At 33.9% G+C, this 24,191-nt stretch overlaps 1 protein-coding gene across 2 annotated transcripts in view; it reads left to right on the top strand.

The window, feature by feature from the left end:
- The window catches only part of LOC110030069, a 51,939-nt gene that overhangs the window by 26,674 nt on the left and 1,074 nt on the right, over positions 1-24,191 (top strand). For both annotated transcript variants that reach the window (XM_020732616.1, XM_020732614.1), the window contains exons 8-15: positions 325-572; positions 16,632-16,859; positions 16,943-17,164; positions 17,283-17,336; positions 17,445-17,516; positions 17,610-17,750; positions 17,922-17,972; positions 18,741-18,800. In XM_020732616.1, the coding sequence (XP_020588275.1) occupies positions 325-572; positions 16,632-16,859; positions 16,943-17,164; positions 17,283-17,336; positions 17,445-17,516; positions 17,610-17,750; positions 17,922-17,972; positions 18,741-18,800 (1,076 nt within the window). The remainder of the gene's footprint in view (positions 1-324; positions 573-16,631; positions 16,860-16,942; positions 17,165-17,282; positions 17,337-17,444; positions 17,517-17,609; positions 17,751-17,921; positions 17,973-18,740; positions 18,801-24,191) is intronic.

Here is a 24,191-nt window from a genome sequence, read left to right as displayed (position 1 = left end):
TCTGATATATATATATATATATATATATATATCTATTAAAAAAATTCATTTGAACGAGGAATAGTTACAATTAAAGAAAATGTTTCCTAAAGCTTTAAATTACTTCCATGTTTGCCTGTTGTCATGGATTCCTGGGCCTCCTTGTTTTGCTATCTGGTAATTATAGCTAGTTGGATTTTCAATCTTTTGCATTGTCTGTATTGCTATCTTGGTTGCAGTGAGCACATATGCGTGTGTTGTTAATTTCTTATACTATTTGTGAACAATTTTTTCACCCAATATATTTTGAGTTTTGATACTAATGTTTTTTTTTCCCGCTTGCAGAAGAGTTGATTTATAGGATGATCAGTCGTCTTCCTCATGAGCTTGACGCATTCAGGAGGAAAAGATGGGATATGGTACTTGTTAATCAATATCTTTGTGAAGTTAAAGAAGCAAAGAAAAAAGGGAGGAAAGAGAGACGTCATAAAGAAGCTCAGGCAATATTTGCTGCAGCGACTGCTGCTGCTGCTTCTTCTAGGAATTCAGGGCATCGTAAAGATGCAATTGATGGAATCAGCTTGAGTCAACAGGTTTTTAAATATTTATTTAACCTTAAATATTGATTATATTGCTGTTTCACGTGTGTTTCAATTATTTTTTATTCATTAAATCCAATTGGAATTTTTCTATTTCGCATGAATATTGTAGAAATACATTCCTCTTTAACTACACCTTGCCAAAAGTACCAACTTACCTGTTTGCGTCACCATTATAAGTACTCTAAGTGAAAGGTAAGATCATTTTGACATCATACCACTCCCTGTAAAAGGCTTAGCAAGTTCATTTGTTGCTCCTTTATAAGCTTTTAAATCCACTTGCTTGAGCTTATGAGTGCGTTGAGCAGACATTTTGTAAGGCAAACTCATTAATTTTCTTAATGTATTGTGCTAAAAGGGATTACTCTTTATGAATGACATATTGAAAGGAACTCAATTGATCTCAAATCATCACTTGCACTTGGTCATTTGTGGGAATCCATAATTGATATATACCAATGTATGATTATTTTATAAATATATATTATATTTTGTATGAAGAAAAATTAAGCGGTATAATAAGATATGATCAATATATTGAAAGCAAAATTATAAGAATCCAAGTGAAAGCCAAAATTTATTCAAATTCTCAAATTAATAAATCCAATAGTCTGATTACAAGAGAACCTAACAAAGTGCCCAATCAACACCCATAGCAAGAATCTAATAAAAAATAAATAATTTATGTTTAGGCTTTATTATTTAAATTTTAAATTTAGATTCTAGAAGATTTGACTTTTTAAATTGAGTCATGTATTTTTTTGGTCATTTAAAAAAAAAATAAATAAATTATGAAGATGGTTGGCACATTCCTTTATGTTTGGACACCTAACCTTTTCTCCACAGCTTCTCTTCATTTTTTTTTTAATTTTTATCAATGTAATTCATATTAATTGGGCTGGCTGATATGTAATAACATTTTTCAAGCTTTCAAATGAAATTTTATGAATGATGAATTGCTCTTTTTTAGCTTGGAGCTTGATATCTTTAATTTACCCTATCTTTAGTGAGATTAGGTAGTTATTTATATGCTATCATCTTAATTCCTACTCACAGTCTAAGTAAAATTCTGTCCCTGGAATTCTAAAATACCATCCAATACCCAACCTTAACTTTGCATCCCCTACAAAATTTCTTATAAAGCTCTTGGCTAAGCTAGGCAAGGTTAGACTTGATTCTTATTATATACTCCTTGACACTCACATATACTACTTTAAACATAAATCTCTAGTTTAGATCATAACCACACATCCTAGGGTAACCATACACAAATATTTTTGTTCCGTTACCAACCAAAACCAACCCTAACTAGCTCATTTTATACTAGCCTTAGTAACTCGACAAAAAACTCCAAAACACTTGATCAAATTTAAAAATTAAGATATAAAGTTTTTCACGCTCTTTAATCTCACTAAAATGCTACCCACAACTACCAATAATATGATACAATCTGATCTCAAAATCGACATGCTTTTCCAGAGAAATTAAGGAAAACATATTTCTCATTTCAATAATTCAAATAACTCAATGAGAATACAAAGATAAACACCTACAATTCAAGAGGGAGGCAATCTCTCCCATTTCCTACAATTTGAGAGGTAGTAAGTCTCTCCCAAAACCTAAACCTAAGACTCACAATCCAATCTTCTGCATGAACCTAACCCTACCCTATACATAATAAGCATATTTATACCCAACAATAATAAAAATAAGAAAAGACAAAATTTCCCTAAGGTGTACAAAAGACAAATTTGCCCTTAGGCTAGGCACTCTCGTAACAATATTTTCCACCCTAAAGACACATTGTCCTCAAGGTGGGAAAAAATAAGTGTTCCTTCTCCACATTTGTCTCCATTTCTTCATTCTCTGCTTTCTTGTTTTGCACTATGATAACTTGTAATCTTAGATCCTTGCAACAGTGCCTTGGGGTAAATTTCTCATCACTCTGAAGAAATAACCCATTGGCTTGTTTCTCCTGAATTTCTGTCTCTATAAGACCCTCGAGTGTTGCTCCCGGTCGGGGTCCATTATTTGTCTCGTGTAGCCTCCTTTGGACTTCCACTGTCTGAAATTTTGGCATCATCGTGGTTGCAGCAGTTTTGTACGACGCTCCATCTGTGTTGCTCCAGTTGATTTTCTTCATCTGGTTCTTGTATTCCATCATCTGGGCTAGCTTCATCATCTCCGCCAATCCCCACATTCTTAGTGGTTGGAGTGCTGCTCGTATGTCGGGCTTTAAGCCTTTCATGAAATTTCCCTCAAGTCCTGATTCAGAAATCCCCCACAGTCGTCCCGACAATAGTTCAAATCTCTCCTTATATTCCATTACCATTATCTCTTGAGTCAAGGCGTAGAATTGCTCGTTTAGGTCTCTTTCCCGAATGACTCATAAATGTTCCAACAAATAATGAATTGAGTATTTAGCCTCCCTCCACTGAAACCACCCTAAAGCTTTCTCTCCAAACACAATCCTGCGCCATGAGTTTTTCCTCCCCATCTAACCCATTCACTGCGAAGTATTGCTCCGTTTAGTATACCCACCCATGTGGGTTTTTCTTTTCGAAGATCGATATCTTCAACATCTTAACTCTAACTTGTCCATCGCAGTTTCCTCTTCCTGCAATGTTAGCCCCCCATGTATCAAGGGTAAAACTCCTTTGACTGTAGTTATATCCCCTCCTTACTTCTCCCCCTTCTTCGTGCTTCACCAAACCTCTGACATAATCCCTTCTCTATGTTTTGGCCCAACCACCTTCATCATAAATCTCTAATCCACTCCTAATCGAAGCCTTGAGAGGTGGTTCGTGATGGTGGATGTTTTCATCATATTCCTCACATTCGATCTCTTTTTCTTTCAATTTTTCAACAGATTCTCTGGTCAACCTTTGGTTAGAATTTGTCAATTGAGTTGTTGGGGGGTTTTTGGATTGTATCTTATGATTCTTTTTAGTAACTCTCGAATTTTCCCCATGCTCTCAAATCGGTTTTTCATTCGGTTTTTATGGAAGAAAATCTATCATTTATGATGGCAAACTTTTCTTCCATCCCAAATTTGATTTGTCTGATCTCTTCTATTTTTTCTCTAAATCATTCACTTTTTTTGTTGCTATCACTTCCTTTTTTTTTTAATCACAAAGCATGAAAACACTTGTACTTTGAAATCCCGTCGATTGATTTGCGGGTTTATGTCACGAAAACGTATGCCCGCCGTCAATTGTTCGGTGAACCAAAGTGCAGATTCACGCAAAGACGATAGCTAAAAACATGTCAATGTAGCCCTGATTCCATCTTAAGGCTTGGATGCCGTGAGAACTTGAGAAAAAACCGAGTTTTGTGTCTCTGTAGGCTACTTCCCTGTCACTGCCTTCCTGCTAGCTTTGATCTCTACTGGTGCATGTAGACGATGCGAGAGGATGAGAATAATGGGAGTTTCGGGTTTCTGTATGCCACTCACCTTGCCCTGCCTTCCCTGCTAGCTTTGATCGCGACGAGATAAAGTAGACGACGCGAGAGAAGAATTGGAGTTTCAGGTCTCTATGCGCCGCTTACCCATGCTTCTGCCTTTCCCGCTAGCTTTGATTGCGATCGTAACGCGTAGTCGGTGTGTCTGTTTCGCGCAGACAACCACGATCCCGCTGGTCCCTCTAAGTCGCGATTCCATGGTTTGCCTTCTCCGCCATCCCATACTCGCGTCTGTGCAGCAGTCCGATCTGAACTTTCTGCTTGGGATGCTTATTCCAAGAGTCACATTTCGAGTAGATAACCTAAATTTTCTTTTTAAATTCCCAGAACAGCACTCTGGTATTAATTTGATACGATCCAATTTTAAAATCAATATGCTTTTCTTGAGAAATTAAGGCAAACAAGTTTCTTATTTCAATAATTCAGACAACTCAATGATAATACAAAGATAAACACCTCTGATTCGAGAGATAGTCGATCTCTCCCAATTCCTACAATTTGAGAGGTAGGAAATCTCTCCCAAAACCTAAACCTAAGACTCACAATCCAATCTCCTGTATAAACTTAACCCTAGACATAACAAACATATTTATACCTACCAATAATAAGAATAAGAAAAGCCTAAATTGTCCTTCGGTGATAAAAGACAAATTTGCCCTTAGGCTAGGCACTGTCGTAACATAATACTACCATTTAGTGTTGCAAACTACTTTAGGCATGGATCTTTATTCAAGGATCTACCATCCCTTGTTGAGATTGAACAAGGTTAGCTTTTTTTCCGTCAATGCTTGACTTCACTCATTTTAACAATCATTAACATCCTTCTTGAATTGGTGGGCTATTAAAGAGGCTCATCTCTTATCGAATGGGATCCTATTAAGGTCTTTTGTTGTAAAGTGCTAGCATACACCAATTTATATGTTGATGATAATGACATTTGCTTTGTCCTACTCCTTAATTGACCTCTAAATTATGTAGAAGTTATAGATTCTTTGTCCACTCTTCACGACTTTGGTTCCCCCTCAGCCTACACTATTGCATGTGCTTCTTTACTCGAGTCTATGCCCTATACTTATTATTATATCCCCTGCACCTTTTTGCTAAACTTTGTTGCTTGCTTCTAAGCCGCCATTTTCACTTGCCCTCTTTACATAGCCTTAGTACTTACTCTGCCCACATCACCTTCTCTCCTTCACTCAACTTTGGGACTTGTTTCTCAGTGAATTTTGACTTCCCCTCCTTTTTACATAGTTTGATGCTTGCTCCTCAGTGCATTATTATTTGCAACACTTTGTACAGTTTGATGCATACAAAGCTCACCACTTACTTATATAGCTTTGGTGCTTGCTTCTTGACAATCATCTTTGTTGTATTTATATGCAAGGCTTAAAATTGCACATAAGGTATTGAAGCATTTTTCATCCCCAAGGCGAGGCGTAAGCCTTAGAATTAACAAACTGTACAAAGTAAGGAATAGTATATCAGTTTTAGTTGTGTAGTAAAAAGTAATATATTAATAACTTCTTATCTTATTAATGAATTAAAAAAAAACTTATTAACATTCTAAGATAGTAAGAAGTAATTAACTGCATAAAGTAAGAAGTAATGTGTTAATATCTAAATATTAAATCATAGAATAAAGTGTTATACAACATTTAAATAAGCCATGATAAGTTTTATACAATGAGTCTCTCATTCCCCTCCTGTCCCGTATCATAATAAGAATATGACAATCCTTCATCATTGGAATTTCTAAATTTAGAAGTCATCTCAAAATCGACATGCTTTGGAATTTCTAAGAATATCAAAATCCTTCATCAATTGGTATTTATTAGAATCATCCACATATCGATTTGCCTTCTCTTTTGTCCATCTTAAGTTGTATATATAATCTCTCATTATCTTGCTCAATCTAAGTCATCTTTCTTTCATCTAATAAAAAATAATTAATAAGAGTATTTACTAGATTTTAAAATAATAACAGTGTTGATGCTTATAACTTCAATTACATCCCTAATTGTATATTAATTTGTAAAAAGTTATTTATTAGGTTTATTTTACTTATAATTATTTATAAAAATATCGTAGATCTAAATGCGCATGTTTCACCAAAAGTGAAGCAAGGTGCGTCTCACATTATGTGAGGAATAAACTTTATGTAATACCAAATGAGGCATAAGCCTCATTACATAATTTTCAAAAACACGCTCAGACAAACTTTTTATTGCGTATTTTTGGACTGTGATATATATATATATTATATATATATGATTCTTGTCTATGTTACCATCACTTGCTCTTTTTTATATGACTTTGAAATTTGCTTCTTGGCCATCTTTTTGCTGGTGCTTCTTTATGGTGCTTAACACTGCCATTGTCGGTCCCAAGCCCGGATGTGAAAAGTGGAGGGTTGCGTTAGGTAGTTGACAGTCAGCGTAAACTTTGCCATAAAAATCATGACATGAATCATTTTGATCATTGTGTAAGTGCTAGGGCGTCCCTTGGAAGCGACGCGTTGTATAGCCTGAATACAGTGAAAAGTGTGCAAATGCTGCTACACCGACGCCCAGTTGTAGTGTTAAATAAGCAAGAATTTCCACATTTTAGACGGATGTGGGTAAAGAAGTTAGTTCATGAAACTAATGAAATTAATATTATGATTAGATCTTGGAATCTATGTACTCTTAATGGTAAATTAATGAAATTAGTTGATATTATGATTCATAGAAAGATCAATGTCTTATGTATTAAAGAAACTAAATGGGTTGGAGAAAAGGCTAAGGAGATTGATAACTTAAGAAACTAAATGGGTTGGAGAAACGACTAAGGAGATTGATAACTTAGGTTTTAAACTTTGGTATTCATGTAAGAGTCACACTAGAAATGGTGTAGGTGTAGTTATAGATAAAAAGTTTGAAAGATAATGTTGTAAAAATTGATAGAGTTTGAGATAGAATTGTAACCCTTAAAATTATCAGTGATACTATGATTTTTAATATTATAAGTGCTATTGCTTCTCAAGTAGGTTTAGATATATGGTTTAAAGATGAATTCTGGAATGACTTAGAAGACTTAATTCAAATGATACATCTTGAAGAAAGAATTTTTATTGGAGGAGATTTAAATGAACATATCGGTAGAGTGGTAGAAGATTTCAGAAATATTCATATTAGCTACGGTTTTGGAGTGACTAATGAGGAATGTAGAGCTGTTTAAGATTTCTTTGTAACGTATGATTTTGTTATTATGAATATTTTATTTAAGAAAAGAGTTGAGCCTCTTATTACTTATAAGAATGGATCTAATAAAACACAAATTGATTATTTTCTTTTAAGAAGAAGAAATCGTCGAGATTGTAAAGATTGTAAGGTCATTTCAAGTGAGGATTTAAGTACTCAACATCGTTTATTAGTTTTAGATTTTAAGATGAAGAGTTCTAAAATAAAGAATATTATGACTTGTCATCGTAGAATTAGATGAGGGAATCTAAAAGATACAAATAAAATTATTTTTATGAATAACATTCAAGATTTCAAAATTTGTGATGTTCATGATGAAGCAATGCTATGTGGGATAAAGTAACAATAACTATTGAACAATTAACAAAAGATGTACTTGTAAAATCAAAAGAAAAAGTTTTTTAAATAAAAATTGTTGGTGAAATAATAATGTACAAGATAAGGTAAAATATAAGAAGTTATGCTATAAAAAATTGGTTTAAATGTAAAAGCTTAGAAAACTGAGAAAATATCAAACGACCCGCATGGAGTCTAAATGAACAATCTGTGACGCTAAAAATTCTGCTTTTAATGATCTTTATAATAGATTAGATACTAAAGATGATGAAAAATTTATGTATAAACTAGCCAAACAAAGAAAAAAGAAAAGTAAAGATTTAACCCAATTAAAGTGTATTAAAGATGAAAATCAAAAAGTGTTTTTTTAGTAAAAGATATCTAACATAGGTGGATGAGTTATTTTGATAAACTTTTTAATGAAGCTTCTGAAAATACTATCAATCTTAGTGATATTAATATCGTTAATAATAATTAAATATTTTATTTTTACTGTTGCATTAGTAAAAAGAAGTTGACGAGGCTTTAAAGAAAATCAAGTGGAAAGTCTGTAGGATCTGATGATATTCCAGTTGAAGTATGAAAATATTTAGGAGATTTAGAAGTTTCTTGTCTTACGAAGCTCTTTAATATTATTTTTAAAACTAAGAAGATGCCTGAGGAGTGGAGGAAGAGTATTTTGGTCTCCATTTTTGGAGTATTTTGGTCTCCATTTTTAAGAATAAAGGGGATGCACAAGAGTGTGCAAATTATAGAGGAATTAAGTTGATGTGTCATACTTTTAAATTATGGGAGAGGGTAGTTGAGCATAGGTTAAGACAGATTACAAAGATTTCTCATAATCAATTTGGATTTATGTCGGGCAGGTCCATTATGGAAGCTATACATTTATTGAGAGGTTTGATGGAGATTCATAGATAGTAAGGAGAATCTACATTTGATTTTTATTAATTTAGAAAAAGCTTACTATAAGGTTCCGAGAGATATCCTTTCGAGAGTTCTTGAGAAGAAAGGTGTTGTTAAAGATATGTATACTAGAGCTATTACTTGTGTTCAAACTGAAGGAGGATTGACAAAATATTTTCCTATTTCTGTTGGATTACATCAGGGATCGACTTTAAGCCTGTATCTTTTTGCTTTAGTTATGGATGGTCTTACTGGACATCTAGAGGAGGATGTACCTTGGTGTATACTTTTTGCTGATGATATTCTTCTCGTGGATAAAACGAGAGAAAAAGCCTTGGAAAAACTTGAATTATGGAGGTCTACATTGGAGTCTAAAGGCCTTCGTTTGAGTAGAACTAAAACCGAATACATAGAATGCAATTTTAGTAGTAGTAGCTCCAGTGACAAAAGTGTACAAATTATTAAAAGGTGTGAATGATCTAGATATCTCGAGCCTATTGTTCAAAGCGATGGTGATATAGATGTGGATGTTATTAGTAGAATTCAAGTTGGTTGGTTGAAGTGGAGGAATGCTTCGGGCTTTTTTTGTGATAAAATAGTACCGGTTAGGCTGAAAGGAAAATTTTATAAGACGGTGGTGAGAGTTGCAATGCTCGATGGTGCTGAATGTTGGCCTTTAAAAGAGAAGCATAATATTAAGTTAAGTGTTGCCGAGATGAGAATGATTAGGTGGATGAGTGGCTTTACACTTAGAGACAAATTGGGAAATGAATATATCCGTGATAGGGTTGGTGTAACTCCTGTGACAGACAAATTAGAGAAAGTTTTCTTAGATGGTTTGGTCATATTAAGCGTCGACCATTTGATGATCCGATTAGGAGAGTAGATGTTTTAGATTCGACTTGATGTTAAGAAAGATAGAGGTAGACCTATGAAGACTTGGGCTTATTGTATAAAAAATGATCTTAAATTAATATAATTAAATGAAAATATGCACTAAATAGGACGCAATGGAGAAAAAAGATTCATGTAGCCGACTCCACGTAGTGGGATTAATCCTTTGTTGTTGCTGTTGTTCTTTCTAGGGCTTCAATGCAATTTCCTCAATCTGACATGTCTCTTGCACTTTTGTGAAAATTTGATGCTTGCATCTTAATTGACATTATCATCTACTTCTTTATGCAGCTTTGTTGCTCTTCAGCCAACATTTTTGCATGTAGTTCTTTGCATTAGATGCTTGCTCCTCAGTCGTTATTGTAGCTTGCATTGATTTACATATCTTTTCTGCCTACTTGGTTGCCATCATTGTGTAGTGCTAGCTTTTTTTCATATGAAATTGTCATGCACTTCTATTTATATAGTTTTAATAATCACTGATTAACTGTCATCATCTCTTAGTCCTCTTAATGTAGTCTTCTTACTTATGTTCAACTAACACCGCTCTTATAGTCCTTAGCTAAAATAATTTTCTCGTAAACAAGGTCATTGCTTCATCTTCAAATAGACAAGACTGGTCCCCAATAAACTTGATCTTCATGATCTTGATAAATTTTGTATGCATCTGCGGTGCATCTCAAAATTGTTCAATTGATCTTTAGTGGGTTCAACATGGCCTCTTAATGTGGCCTCATTACTTGCTCTTCAATTAACATCACTCTTATACTTCTTTGCTAAAATCCTTTTATTTTAGGCGAGTTCACTGCCTCATCTTCAATTGAGCAAGACTGGTCCCCAATAAAACTTGATCTTCATGACCTTGATAAAACTTGTATGCATCTATGGTGCATCTCAAAATGGTTCAATTGATCTTTAGTGGATTCAACATGGCCTCTTCCATAACTAATTACCATTATCAAGCAATACTGGTGACATTCTTGAATGATGGCCAAAATTTTTTCTACACTCGCCTCCTCTATAACACACTACAACTATCGAACATGACTTTGACCAACAGTTTTGGAAAATGGTCAAAGTTGGATTCAATCACACATGCAAAATATCATTGATACTGGAACCTCATTCTGGTCATTTGTAGGACACTCTTGGCTCCAGAAATACGAAAATAATTTCATCAGCTCTCCAGAAATATGTGTGATTTGGTCGAGTGCCGCATCATTGGCAATAGGAAATTCATCTTGATTCACGAGGTTGGCATAAAAGATTTCTCCTTCCACCATCTTTTAAAGGGATGCATTGGTTTATGGAGGAACCCTTTCTTTGTGAGCCTTTTGAACCCCCTTGAAAGACACTATATATTAACTTGTTATGCAAACAAAAAGCTGCTCAAGCTTGGCTTATCATGCATTCTTGGGAACATCTTTTGGACCATATATCCTTGATGGGTAGGCCATTCAAGCAGTGTTATTGACCTTCCTTGATATTTGGTTCATTGGCACTTTTCATATTTTCTTTGATCTCACTTTAGTCAATTGATGAGCTCTATGAAGCTCTCTTTCTTTCAAGTGCTCCGGGAATTCTGTCCCCAAGAATTTCTTCAGCTTGATCCCATTCCTCGAGGACTAGGGGCTGACTTGTTTTGATCATATTTTCAACCTCGCCATGTTTTTTCTGGGAAGAACTATCAAGTTGCTTTGAACACACTCCCAACAAAATTTGTAGTAGCAGACCTGCTGTCATTTTACCTCAGTTTCTCCTTTTTTGCGCTTGAGATGTTAGATGATTGCCTTTCTTTTGTGGTAAGATCTACTTTCAATAGACTTATGAGCTATTGCTCCTATTTCTCATTGAGATGATCACTTTGTGCGTGGATGTGGTTGGTTTGGTATCATAAAACTTTTCTCTTAACAGAATTGCTCATTTCCTTTTTCAATCTTTTGTCATATCATTTTTTGGTGGCAACCTTGGGGACTTCTCGACATCCTCAACCTTAAGCAATATGTGAACCACCTCTAGATTTAAGTTCGTCACAATGTTTATTAGTTTCATTGGCCAAGCTAGCGAGGTGCTGGGCTTCCACAGCTCCTTGCTTTTCACTGCTTGTAATACCTTATATACTTCTGATGATATATTATGTGTTCTCTTGGTGGAGCCTTGCTTTGTTCTTTATTGAGTTGGTTACTTCTTTTTTGGTATGGTAATGTCCTTAGTGATATTGATGAAATTTTCCTAGACTTCAGCTCATGAGAGATGTTTGAACTCATTCGCGGTGGGAAGAGGAGCGATCGTTGCCTTGGCTAACTTCAATTGAGCATTTGGCATTTGTGTTTCTCATTTTATTTGAAATTTGGTGGATGAAGGCCTCAATTTTTTTCACCTCCAAAAGCAAATTGGAGGGTATTCAAGTCGAAAGTGTGGTCAATGGCTACTAGGGTGACCACCTTCTAAATATTGCACTCCACTTAGGTTTCCACCTCCTTTAGAACAATGGACAGTGGGAAGATGGATCACGTGGCAGAGTAGCCACCTCAGTAATCACCCTCTTCCTCTATGAAGGGAGGCACTCAGTTTAAGCAGGCACAAGGGGCGCTCTCGATTGTCTCCTCTAGTCCGTAAACCCTTTCTTTTGTTTTATGAAGATTTACTAAACTTTAGTACGGGCTAAGATTTCCAGTGGTAATTTTTATTTGGATTTATTTATTCCGAATATGATGGATGATCCAACAGTTCCCACAAGAATGTTTGATTGAGGAAACACCATCCCCCTTAATTTTAGTGACTTGTGTTGAATTCAATCCAGCAGGTCTCATGTGCATAACTTGTAGTAATGAAGTCGCAGCTACCCCTGCATTCAATCTCACACCATACCTGGTGCCATCTAGCTATAAGCACTAGCTTGCGTGATTCTTACATCTCTGCCTACTGTTTCCTATGTGCTGCTTTCAAGTGACCATGGTGGAGCCTTCTATAGGCTGATAACTGATTACACCTCTAGAAATTATGCCCCAACTTTTAATCTACATGTCACAGGTTTCCTAATGTAGAATCAATTTGAAATATTGCATATATCACATTTTTTTTTATTCATTAGGTGTAATTTTTTTTCTATTTTTTTCTTTGTTAAGGCTGGTTATGGCTGATTTTAGCTTATGTTTTATTTTAAAATTTAGGCCTATCAATTGGGATTTGGTTCTCTTATAGATGTTGTACATATTCTATCCATATGAGTTAGAAAATATTTAGTATTCTTCTCTCATAATTTTCAACATGATATCAGAGTTTGTTTTTCCCATCTTTTATCTTTTTGTATTCTTTTTCTTTCATGCTTATCTATTTTCTACATCTGCAATTCTGAACATTCCTTATTTTTTTTAAGCATTGTTTTGTTTGAATTGAGATGATGGCGTAATGCTAAATGACTGCGGAAAGAAAATTCTCCTTTGATGCGCCTTTTCCCATAAATCAAGTTCCCATGACAACTATGGTATCCATAAAATTTTCTCCAAATCAGTGATGATCCTACTTAAACAAAACCTTCTTGCACCAAAAATCATCATTAATGAGTTTGCTCAAAAAAGGTATAATCTTAAATGGATTTTATGTACAAAACAAGAATCCAAAATATTAGATTGTAGATTTTGGAGCTTTTGGTCTTTTATGATGAGGGTGGCCTATTATTTCGAGTTTGTTATCGATATTTAAAGTATTATATTGTTAAAATTTTTGATGGGTCAATGTTACTGCTAATTGGCATTGGGACCATCATTATCACAAGCTCTTTAGTTTTTAACTTAGTTTTCTTGATTCTTAAAGCTTTTCTTCAATTTGCTTTCAATTTGCAAAATTTTCATTGATATGTACTATATTACTACTAGTTGTGAAGTTTAGGATTGGTTTTTGGGAAGGATAATTTGCAAGGCAAAAAGAAAAAAGGCCAATCCTTTGAAAATTATGGAGGGAATACTAAAATTCAAGTTAGAAGCGCCTTTAATATCTTTCTCAATCGAAAATATATTCATTTAGTGGAACTTTCGCCTTGGTCATCCAAATTTCATGTACTTAAAAAATAATTTTCATTCCTTTTTATCAACATAATTTTAAAAGATATTCAATGTGATATCTGCGTACTTATCTATACGCACTTGAACTTCTACCTAGTTATCCTTGTAATTCCTCCCGATCTTTTGTAGCTATCCCTAAATGTTAGATAATTTATATCATTCAATGAGGATCACACAAGAACCAACTGGATTTTTCTAACAATAGATAAGTTAAACATTGGTTTTGTTTTTCCATAAATATATATCTTTCATAAAATCTGAATTCATAATTAAAGTTTTAAGTCCTAATGATTGGTAATTAAAAAAGTGTTTTTATTTGTTTTTAGAGACATCTCCAACAAAGAGTATTTTTATCAAACATCTTATATTCTTACTCCACAAAATATGATAGTTGAAAGAAAAAATAAACATCATTTGCATCTTCTAAAGCTTGCTTGATCAATCATGATTACTAATAATGTCCCAACTGCTATTGAGGAGATTACTACCCTCACCATTGTATATCTTTTAATTCATATACATGAAGAATTTTAAAATTTGAAATCCTTGTCAAACCTTTAACCTTACCTATCTTATATATAATCTAAAATTTATAATTCTTTTCATATTGTTTGATTGTTCTACCTTTGTCTATTTTCGTCGTTAACAAAGAGGTAATTAGACCGAAAAGTGATATAATAAATTTTTATTAGCTACTCTTTTTGCCAACACAGATGCATGTCAATACTAGAAATTACTACACTACCATGGATGTAACTTTTTTTTTATGTTCAATTCTTCTCCCCAATTGGGGGAGAACATCAGTTGTCATTTGAATGAGTTTTATGAGAATTTTAATCCTACTTTATTAGTATTGTATTCGACATCTCTTCTATATCTACTTGAATCTCCCAATACTAGAAATCACATGCTATGAGTAAGATACATGGAGATTGTCTATTTCATTTAACAGGACAATTTAATTGATAAGGTAGAACACAAAATTTTTTTAGAACTAAACCTCATGTTTGATTTTGAGGATGATTTTAACATGCTACTGCCACAATTAGGAAAAGCATAAGAAATTGCTTTAATCTTTCTATCAATCATTCTATTTTCTATGGAAAACTTTCTCCAAAGTCTTATGCATTTAGTTTTAAGTTTTTGATGTGTAGAAATTTCAAAGAACATTAAAGAAGCATCAAGCCTTTGTTCGAAAAAATGTTGTTCATTAAGTTATTTTGGCCCTTAATGAAATTATATATGGAATCTGTCAAATCTTCTCGAATAGAAGAAACTTATAAAAATAGATTATTTTTATGAAATGTAGAGTCGAGGGAAGCATCGACAGATAAAAATCAAGATTATTTGGAAAAGAGTTTATTTGAACATTTGGAATTGACAACGAAAAGTTTTTTTTTTTTATGAGTTGCTAACATTTGGAATTGACAACGAAAAGTTTTTTTTTTTTTATGAGTTGCTAAAATGAACAACTTAAGTTGTAGGCTCAAGAAATCTATCAATGGTGTAAAGCAATCGCTAAGAGCATGGTTTGATATATTCATCATGATGATTAAATATGTGTACTTCCAAGGACAGTTTGACCCTATTTTATTTACCAAAAAATCATTTGAATGTAAATGTTCCATCTTGATGATGATATCATTTTAAGAGAAAGTCATTAAGAAGAAATAAAGAAGTTTGAAAGGTGTTTTCGCTTAAGAATTTGAAATAAGGGACTTTAGGTCATTAAATATAACTTGGGCATCAATATAATAAAATCAAGCAAAGGGATATTCGTCTTGCAATAAAAATACACCTTGAACTTATTAAAGGAAATTAATATGATTAGTTGCAAACCTACAATCACACCCTAAACCCTAAAGACAATATATTTTCACAATTGATAACAAAAAGTATTAGGTCATTATAAAAACTAATTAATTTATCTCATGCTAGATCTTTTATCTCCCTTCCCTATAGTATTGTTAGTTTATGGAGAGTACTACATAGGAGCAATTTGATTCTTTGTATTGGATATTAATATATCTTAAAGGAAAAGGGAAGTTCTTCAAAAAAGGAATTTACACATGCATAGAAATTTTTATTGATGTAGATTGGGTTGTATCTGTAATTGATCGTTGTTCTACATCAAGTTGTTGCTTATTCGTATGGGAAAATTTAGCTACATAGGGAAGAAAAAAATAGTCTGTTATTGCTTTTTGTAGTCTTGAAGCAAAATTCAGGATCACATCCTATGATACTTGTAAAGATTTGTGGCTTAAATGCCTTAAAAAAGAACTAAAATTTTCACTACAAAACTTATACTGATGAGGTATGACAATCAAGCTAATATTAGTATTGTTAAGAACCCAGTACATCAGGATTTGACTAAGCATGCTGAAGTGATCCAAGGATTCTTCTAAATGAATCACACTCCAACAAAACTCTTCGTTATTGACATCTCTATCAAAGCTCTTGATCAATCTCCATTTGTAAAACATACTTTGTCTAGCTTGAGTGGACGTGAGGAAATACTCAATTCAATCTAGAAGAGCTCTTGCCGCCTTCTTGTAGTTGCCAACCTCTAGTGCCCTGCATTCAATCCTTTATTATCCTTGAAACCAGCTAGCAGCAACAGCTAGCTTGCTCAGCTTATCACTGTGCCCATCGCTTTTTCTCGTTCTCCGCTTGTATACAAGCTGCCAGGGGTGGGACATTCCTTCTGTGGCTCAATAGCTGCACACACCTTCAAAAATTCTGCCATAGCTGCCATCTACATGCCATGGTTTATAGAATTAATTTTAAATATAGCATTCATTACATTATTTTAATTCATTAGGTATAATTTCCATTTATTCCCTTTGAGCTGTTTATGGTAGATTTTAGCTCTGTTTATTTCTGATTCTGGGCCTCACCAATTTGACTATATTTTTCCGATAAATATTATGCATCTTCTACCTGTGTAAATAATAAATATATTTTTCTTCTCTCATATTTTGCAGCTAAATTATCTAAAATTGTGGCAAGCATATGATTCTTGTAATATGAATTTTTTACTTTTTATTTTTATCTGTAAGCAGCATTCCTTATGATTTCTTTGGAATTTTGATCTTTTATATCTAATTGTTTACCAGCACGTTGAATGAATGTGTTCTCTGGTGCTTTTGCAGAATCCTCTTAAAATTAGTTCCTCCACGAGGCGAGCAACGCTATATCCTCCACCTTTGCCACGACCAAAGGAAACTACTGCAAGGTCTTCTGTTGCTAAAGTTTTATCAGATAAACATTCTGGCGATTTCAAGCTACCAGATTTTGTCCAGGAAAATGTATTGGTTTGTGATGTTTGTTGGCGGACTGAAACGATAGTGAACCGTATTTTTGTTTGTTCTAGCTGCAAGGTGATGTACATTGAATTTGATTCATGTTTGCTTATTCATTTCTATTTCCCCTTTAGTATTGATTGTTATAGACACACTAGCAGCTTGCGGTTCACTTGGATTGCTATCGCAAGCTTAAAGATCCTACTGGTCCATGGCTATGTGAGCTTTGTGAAGATACCGCCTTACAATCAAATCCTAGAGATCAACAATTGGGCAGTGGTGAAAAGACTTGTTCTAGAGCCAAGTGTAGTTTATGCGGTGGTGTGACTGGTGCATTCCGCAAATCAACAAATGGAGAATGGGTTCATGCCTTCTGTGCTGAGGTATTTCAAGTCATTTCTTTTTATCGCTTCTGTCATTCTCATTTCTCTAATTGTTAGCATGTCATTATTCTTAATGATATTCTTTTTCTGGAGTTTTCATGCACATATCTTCTTGTAGTGGTTGATGGAATCAACATTCAAAAGGGGCCAGCAAAATCTGATCGTGGGAATGGTGATCATTTTGTGCTACGTCCCAATTTCTTAATAATTCTTCCTTTATTCTATCATCTTGCATAAATTTTATCAATCATGACCTATACTGTTTGATCATGCTTTTCAGGATTCTATCTCCAAGGAAAAGGACATAAATACTTGCGGTATATGTCATTACAAACTTGGTCTGTGCCTTAAGGTTTGTAATCTTTGTGAATCTTACGTAAACTGATGGTTTAATCATACCGACTTGCTCATTTTTTTTCTTTTTTTATTTTTTCTTTCTATGCAGTGCAGCTATGGACATTGCCAAGCTAAATTTCATCCAACCTGTGCTAGAAGTGCTGGCTTATTCATGAACATAAAAGCTATTGGTGGCAGGTTCCAGCACAAGTCTTATTGTGAAAAGCATAGCGTGGAGCAGAGAGAAAAGGTGCCTCACCAACCCTTATCTTTATTTTATTTTTTTTATGTAATTTATTAATATCATTTTTATACATAATTCCAAAAAAAAAAGTCACAAGAATACCATGTTGTACATCACCGATGTGCTGTACACTGCCTTGTTTATTTACCTTACTATCTTTCTCATCTGTATCTCTAGGTTGATAGTCAGCATGGCGCTGAGGAGCTTAAGAATATAAAGCAAGTGAGGGTAAGTCTGATCTCATCGCTCCCTCTCCCACAAAACACCCAGGCTTGTTTCTCTCTTATATTGAAGCAGTACTCAGTATAAAAATCACTTGCGAGTTATTGATGGCTGGTTTTAGAAGAGGATACTAATTTGTATGCTATGCTATAATTACTTTCTGGGGCATTTACATACATACCACCCAATTCTTATATTTACATATCTAAAACCTATACTTTGCTTTTTACATTTGTACCACCTAAATCATTTATATTGCTACATCAAAAGTACCACTATTTTAACTATTAAAAACTGAAATGCATTTTTCATGTATGGGTAAGGTGGCATATATGAAAAAATTGAAGCTTAAGTTTTAGATATGTAAATACTTTATAATTGACTGGTATCTATGTAATTTTTCTTTAATTGGAAATGTCAATGTATCTTGTTTGCCATTCCTTTCTATTTGAAATGATTAAAGCGCTTCATATGGAATTGTCATGCACCTTTCTTAAACATTGCGGTGTTTTTAGTTAGCAATTCATACAGTTAGGAATGAATCAAGGCAATAAATCTTATTTGATGTCACCGAGGAAAATTTTATTTCTGAAAAATTAGTTGCATTTACTTTTTTATGTAGTCACATTCCTCAAAATAAATTCAATTTGAGGTGTTGCAAATGTTTTTTTGTACTATTTTTTAACTTGTACATTCTCTAAATTTGCCATTGAAATTATTCTGTATGATGGATATCTTCATATATGTTTACTTAACATTGAAATTCTTTTACAGGTTGACCTAGAGAAGTTACGTCTTCTTTGTGAGAGAATTATTAGAAGGGAGAAATTGAAGGTACACTTGTGTAATGTTGTAGTTTTTGCTGCAGAAATTAACAGCTCTTTGCTGAATGGTTTTGCTTTTCCAGGCATGGCCTTTCTTGAATTTGTTAGCCAAATGGTGCATTTGTAGGCCGTTATTTATCAACTATTTATTGTGATTTAAGATAGAAAATATCTGTGAAGAGTTGTTAGGGCCTGTTCCTTTTTTTTATTTTAGTTTCTCTTTGTTGTTTCTTACTGAAGTTGTAAATTTGACATACAAAACATGTTTGTCTATTGATTTGGTTTTTGCTTTAATAACCGATTTTAGTTGTCTTATATTTCTCCGCTTGTAAGTTAATTCAAGCTTAATCCATTTAGCGAATTTTCTTAAACTTACTGTCTATGCTCGATTGTAGGTAGTATTCATAAGCCTGCTTCATTAAATGCACCCTAAAAAAAACTGTTAATACCTGCTACAGATAATGGCCAAGTTGCTTACCCTGGTGATTGATCTTGAAAGTACATAACATTTGTCATAATATTGTAGTAAATTTTGTGGATAATGCTAAAAACTATTGTCGTACAAATTAAAAAAGTAGTATTTGATCATGAGGATCTTAAACCCATTATCATGGTTTATTTTTTAATTTAGATGAAAAAATAAGGAAATTCATTGTTAGATCTTGCTGGTATTAATTAGAAAAATGGTGGTTTTTAATAACTTTAAAGGTTAGTAGGTGTTTTATGCAAGATTGTTTAGTTATGAAACTATTGTTTTTATTGTACATACTTAAAAGCTTTCTAATGAGGTTGAAGTTGAGGTTATTGCCCAAACCGAGTGTCAGTGTTTTGAGTGAATAGACAAAATGTCTTTTTCCTTTGCTTTCATTCTGATAAATAATAGTATATACAATTTATTTTAGGTACATAATAATCTGTATAATTTATTTTAGGTAGTTTAATAATACATATTCCTAATCTAAATATTCAAGTAAAAGAAAATGATCCGTAAAATAAAAGTAAGGAATTTAATCGAACAATTGAAAGAACAAACTCTTAATTCTGCCCGATTTCATTTATTCTTGATTGACTTCCTTTCTCAAATTGATGCTGACTGATCAAGAAGCATCAATTTGTGACGCTGCCGAGAAACAATCTTAGAAAATATATTAGCTGTTTGAAGAGCAGAAGAGATATGAGAAAAAGAAATAACACCATTATCATTGACTTCTCAAATAGAATGATAGTCGACTTCAATGTGTTTCGTGTGCTCATGAAAGACATGATTAGGAAAACCAAGCTCAGCCAACAAGCTCCGAAGCCAAATGATCTCAGAACAAATAGAGGACATATCACGATATTCAGACTTCCGCTTGAGTTGCCAATGTTTTTTCTTCGCACAGTAATTCACCGAAACATACATCCAAACAAGGAACTGGATCTCTATTCAGCAACCCAGCTCGAGCAGTTTTAAATTTAGGCATGAGCTTCATTAAAAACTGATCGCGACGACTCACTTCATGAATAGTTTGAAGACAAGCTAAGCTCTCTTTTGACATTTTAGCATTAAAAATATCAAAATATTCGCTCCATAAATTTAAAAAGCCAGAATAATATTATTCAATTGAGAGATTATCTTAACTATAATTACTCGTATTAAGTTCCAATTGAAAGCGTCTTGCAGTATTATTTTGATTGTAGACGCGCTATAAGTATTCCCACATTTCTTTAGCCATGCCAAAGGATCATAAATTGTTTAACATATGAGCCTCAATAGGTCCCAAAATCCAACAAACAATTCGAGCATCCTTTGCCTCCCATTGACCAAGATCTTTCGGCTCTGTAATTGCTGGAGAAGACCCATCAATATGACCCCGAAGCTCCTTCCCTTTCAAAAACATCTTGAGCTAAAATCCTCATGCGGCATAATCCTTTCTCGTAAATCTGATAGCTATGATTTAGGAAAACATTCTAAATAGAACTGTCACTCACAAGTTGATTATCAAGAAAGTCATTGATCAAAATCCACGTGAATAGGGACGAGTGATTGTGGCGGTACACGAAGGACAAAGATTGGATGACCTTAGCTATAATTACTCTTGTAAATGATTCAAAACCACATTATTTGGATGACCTAATCGTCTATGTCAGGCGCCAACTTTATTTTCAACAACTGAAGAAACTAATGACAAAGTTCGAGGGATGTAAATTTATAATGGAAATAACTTGCCCACTTTTGACCCTTTAGTTATCACCTTCCCCGACACCTGATCCTGTACAATAAAACCATCACGAGAAAAGTTTAGTCACGATTATTATCCATCATTTGATCAACAGAAAAAAAGTTCATATATAATTTAAGAGAAATCAATACATGTCAAAAAGAGAAGCTAATATCACTTACAACCGTAATTTTGAATATTATTTCCATCAGCAACTTGAATATGTTGAGTACCGGCATACAAAAATTGATTATGCAATAAATTAGATGTGCCAGTCATATGATTTGTGGTGCTGAAATTAACAAACGAAGGAGAAGGAATAGAAATAATAGTCTTACATTTTTCTTGAAGACTAAGAGCAAAAAAGACAGAGAATCATCTGTTGAACCATATCTTGTGAAAATAGATTGATTATTGCCGACAGTTGTAGATGTCGAAGAAGGATTGTGAGAGTCGGATACAGTAGCATTAAGAGCTTGTGGTTTGCGGTTTTGAGGTCGCGTAGGACACTCCTTAATAATTTGTTCTTTTTTCTTACAGTAATTACAAAATTTCTTGCTATATTAACCAGCAATATGTCTAAATGCTTTGCAACTGTAAAACTGCTTTGTTTCCATCTCTCGGATCTGAGCAACATATGCAACATTAACTATTTCTGATGACTACCATATGTACCGATAGCCGCTTGAGTTGTCAATCTTTGTTCTTCGTTCAGTAATTCACCGAAACATACATCTAAATAAGGAATTGAATCTCTATTCAGCAACCCGACTTGAGCAGTTTTAAATTTAGGCATGAGCTTCATCAAAAACTGATTGCGACGACTGACTTCATGAATAGCTTGAAGACAAGCAAGACAAGCTAAGCTCTCAGCTCTCTTTTGACATTTTAGCATAGATAATGCCAGAATATTCGTTCCATAAATTTAGAAAGTCAGAATAATATTGTTCAATTGAGAGATTACCTTAACTATAATTACTCATATTAAGTTCCAATTAAAAGTGTTTTGCAATATTATCTTCATTGTAGACGCGCTTCAAGTATTCCCACATTTCTTTAGCCGTGCCAAAGGATCGTAAATTGTTCAAGATATGAGCCTCAATATATCCCAAAATCCAACAAACAATTCAAGCATCCTTTGCCTCCCATCGACCAAGATCTTTCGGCTCTGTAGATGCTGTAGAAGACCCATCAATATGACCCTGAAGCTCCTTTTTCAAAAATATCTTGAGCTGAAATTCCTATGCGACCTAATTCTTTCCCGTAAATCTGATAGCTAAGATTTAGGAAAACATTTTAACTAGATCTGTCACTCACATGTTGATTACCAAGAAAGTTGTTGATCTAAATCCATGTGAATAGGGATGAGGCTGTGGCAGTGCACGAAGGACAAAGTCGTCGAAAATTCAAGACGAGGATCGAATCAGGTGAGCTCTGTGTGCAAACAAAACCAACGGAAGCAAAATGTAGAGACAAACAGATGAAGCGGTCGAAGACAGAGTAGACGAAGTAGAACGAAGACGGTGCAGGCGAAGTCAAGCAAAGGTTTAGACGAAGTAGACAGAGCAGGCGTAGCACACAGATCAAATCAATCAATAATCAGCCGAACAGGCGAAGCAGCCGATCAGGCGAAGCAGCCGAAGCAATCCAAAAGATTGAACAACCCGGTTAAGAGAACCAAACGAACAAACGAACCAGTCCAGACGAATAGACGAGCGGACAAGCAGTCTAGTCAAGGTGAGCTATTCAGACGAATAAGTCTAGACTCTCAGAGATTTGCAGTCGAAGATGGACGAACGATTCCAACGTTGAAGACACCAAAATTTCAGACCTGAACGATTCAACATGGCTTTGATATCATGTCAATGTTTTGAGTGAATAGGCTGAATGCCTTTTTTCTTTGCTTTCATTCCAATAAATAATATTCTGTACAATTTATTTTTGGTACATAGTAATCTGTATAATCTATTTTATGTAGCTTAATAATACATACTCCTAATCTAAATATTCAGCTAAAAGGAAATTATCCGTGCAATAAAAGCAAAGAATTTAATCGAGCAATTCAAAAAAGGAAACGCTTAATTCTGCCCGATTTCTCTTAATCTTGATTGATATTGAGTGGCATGAAGAGTTAGAATACTTTTCGACCTCATCATGCAATTTGCTCAACCCCATTTCAATGTGACTTGACCGCTAGTCGTATCATGCTCTGGGCCAAATAGTCAAGTAGATTCTTTGATAGTCATTATGATTGCCTATAGCATGCATACTAGGATAAATGCATTGTTCCATCATGTCTTGTGGCTGCAAAATATTGTCCGAACTTTTCACCTCAGAATAGGAAGAATGCATCATTTATTGGCTATTGCATTAACCAGCCACCAAGCTCCCTTCCCAAGATAGTAACGTCCTCAAGTTTTATCTATCAACCATTTAGCGAACATTTAGAACATTGGATTTATCCCTGAAGTTTCAAAATTAAAAATTGAAAATAAGGGAAAGAATAAAAATACGATGGGGAGTTGAAACCAGTTCAATCGCTCACCTATACTTGAGTTATTTGTATTTTGAATTGGGTCACATGTTATGGCCTGCCAAGGAGTTTCCTAATGAACTTAAAGCTTATTAAATTAACGGAAAATTAATTGTGAAGTGTACCATTTGAAACAGTAAACAAAATGTCAAAAAAATCAAAAAATTATGAACTAAGATTTAAAAATTGAAGTTTTAACTTTCATAGAATTTTTTTAAGTTATATATCAAGGCTTATCTTGGATGCATTTGATTATTTGATTGATGTCGAACTCATAGCTCTTGATTTCTTGATGAATTTGTGCTCTTGATGTTAATATTTTAGTGGGAACTTTATAACTGCCTTGATATTCTATGTCATTTGTTCACCTTTTACATGTTTCTGTTACATTGTAATTATTTTTTTCACCACCGCTTTACCTGTACTAAATTATTTCCTTTCCTTTGTTTGACATAAATTTAGCTTTTTGAACCCCAGCAACAGATTGCAATTGTCTTTGCTATTGGTCTTTTGATTTTAATTTACATTAAATGTTTTAATATTTTGATAAGAAACCATTTATATTTTATTTTTCTTGGATTCAGTTCAAACAAAAAATTGTTTGTTTCTACTTTATAGGCCTTGTACAACTTGAACAATTCACGTGTGTTTCTAATTTTTTTTTTTT

The sequence above is a fragment of the Phalaenopsis equestris genome, unplaced genomic scaffold (genome assembly GCF_001263595.1).
Source record: "Phalaenopsis equestris unplaced genomic scaffold, ASM126359v1 Scaffold000648, whole genome shotgun sequence".
NCBI lineage: Eukaryota > Viridiplantae > Streptophyta > Magnoliopsida > Asparagales > Orchidaceae > Phalaenopsis > Phalaenopsis equestris.
Note: the sequence above shows the minus strand (reverse complement) of the source record. Positions and strands in the feature narration are given on the sequence as shown.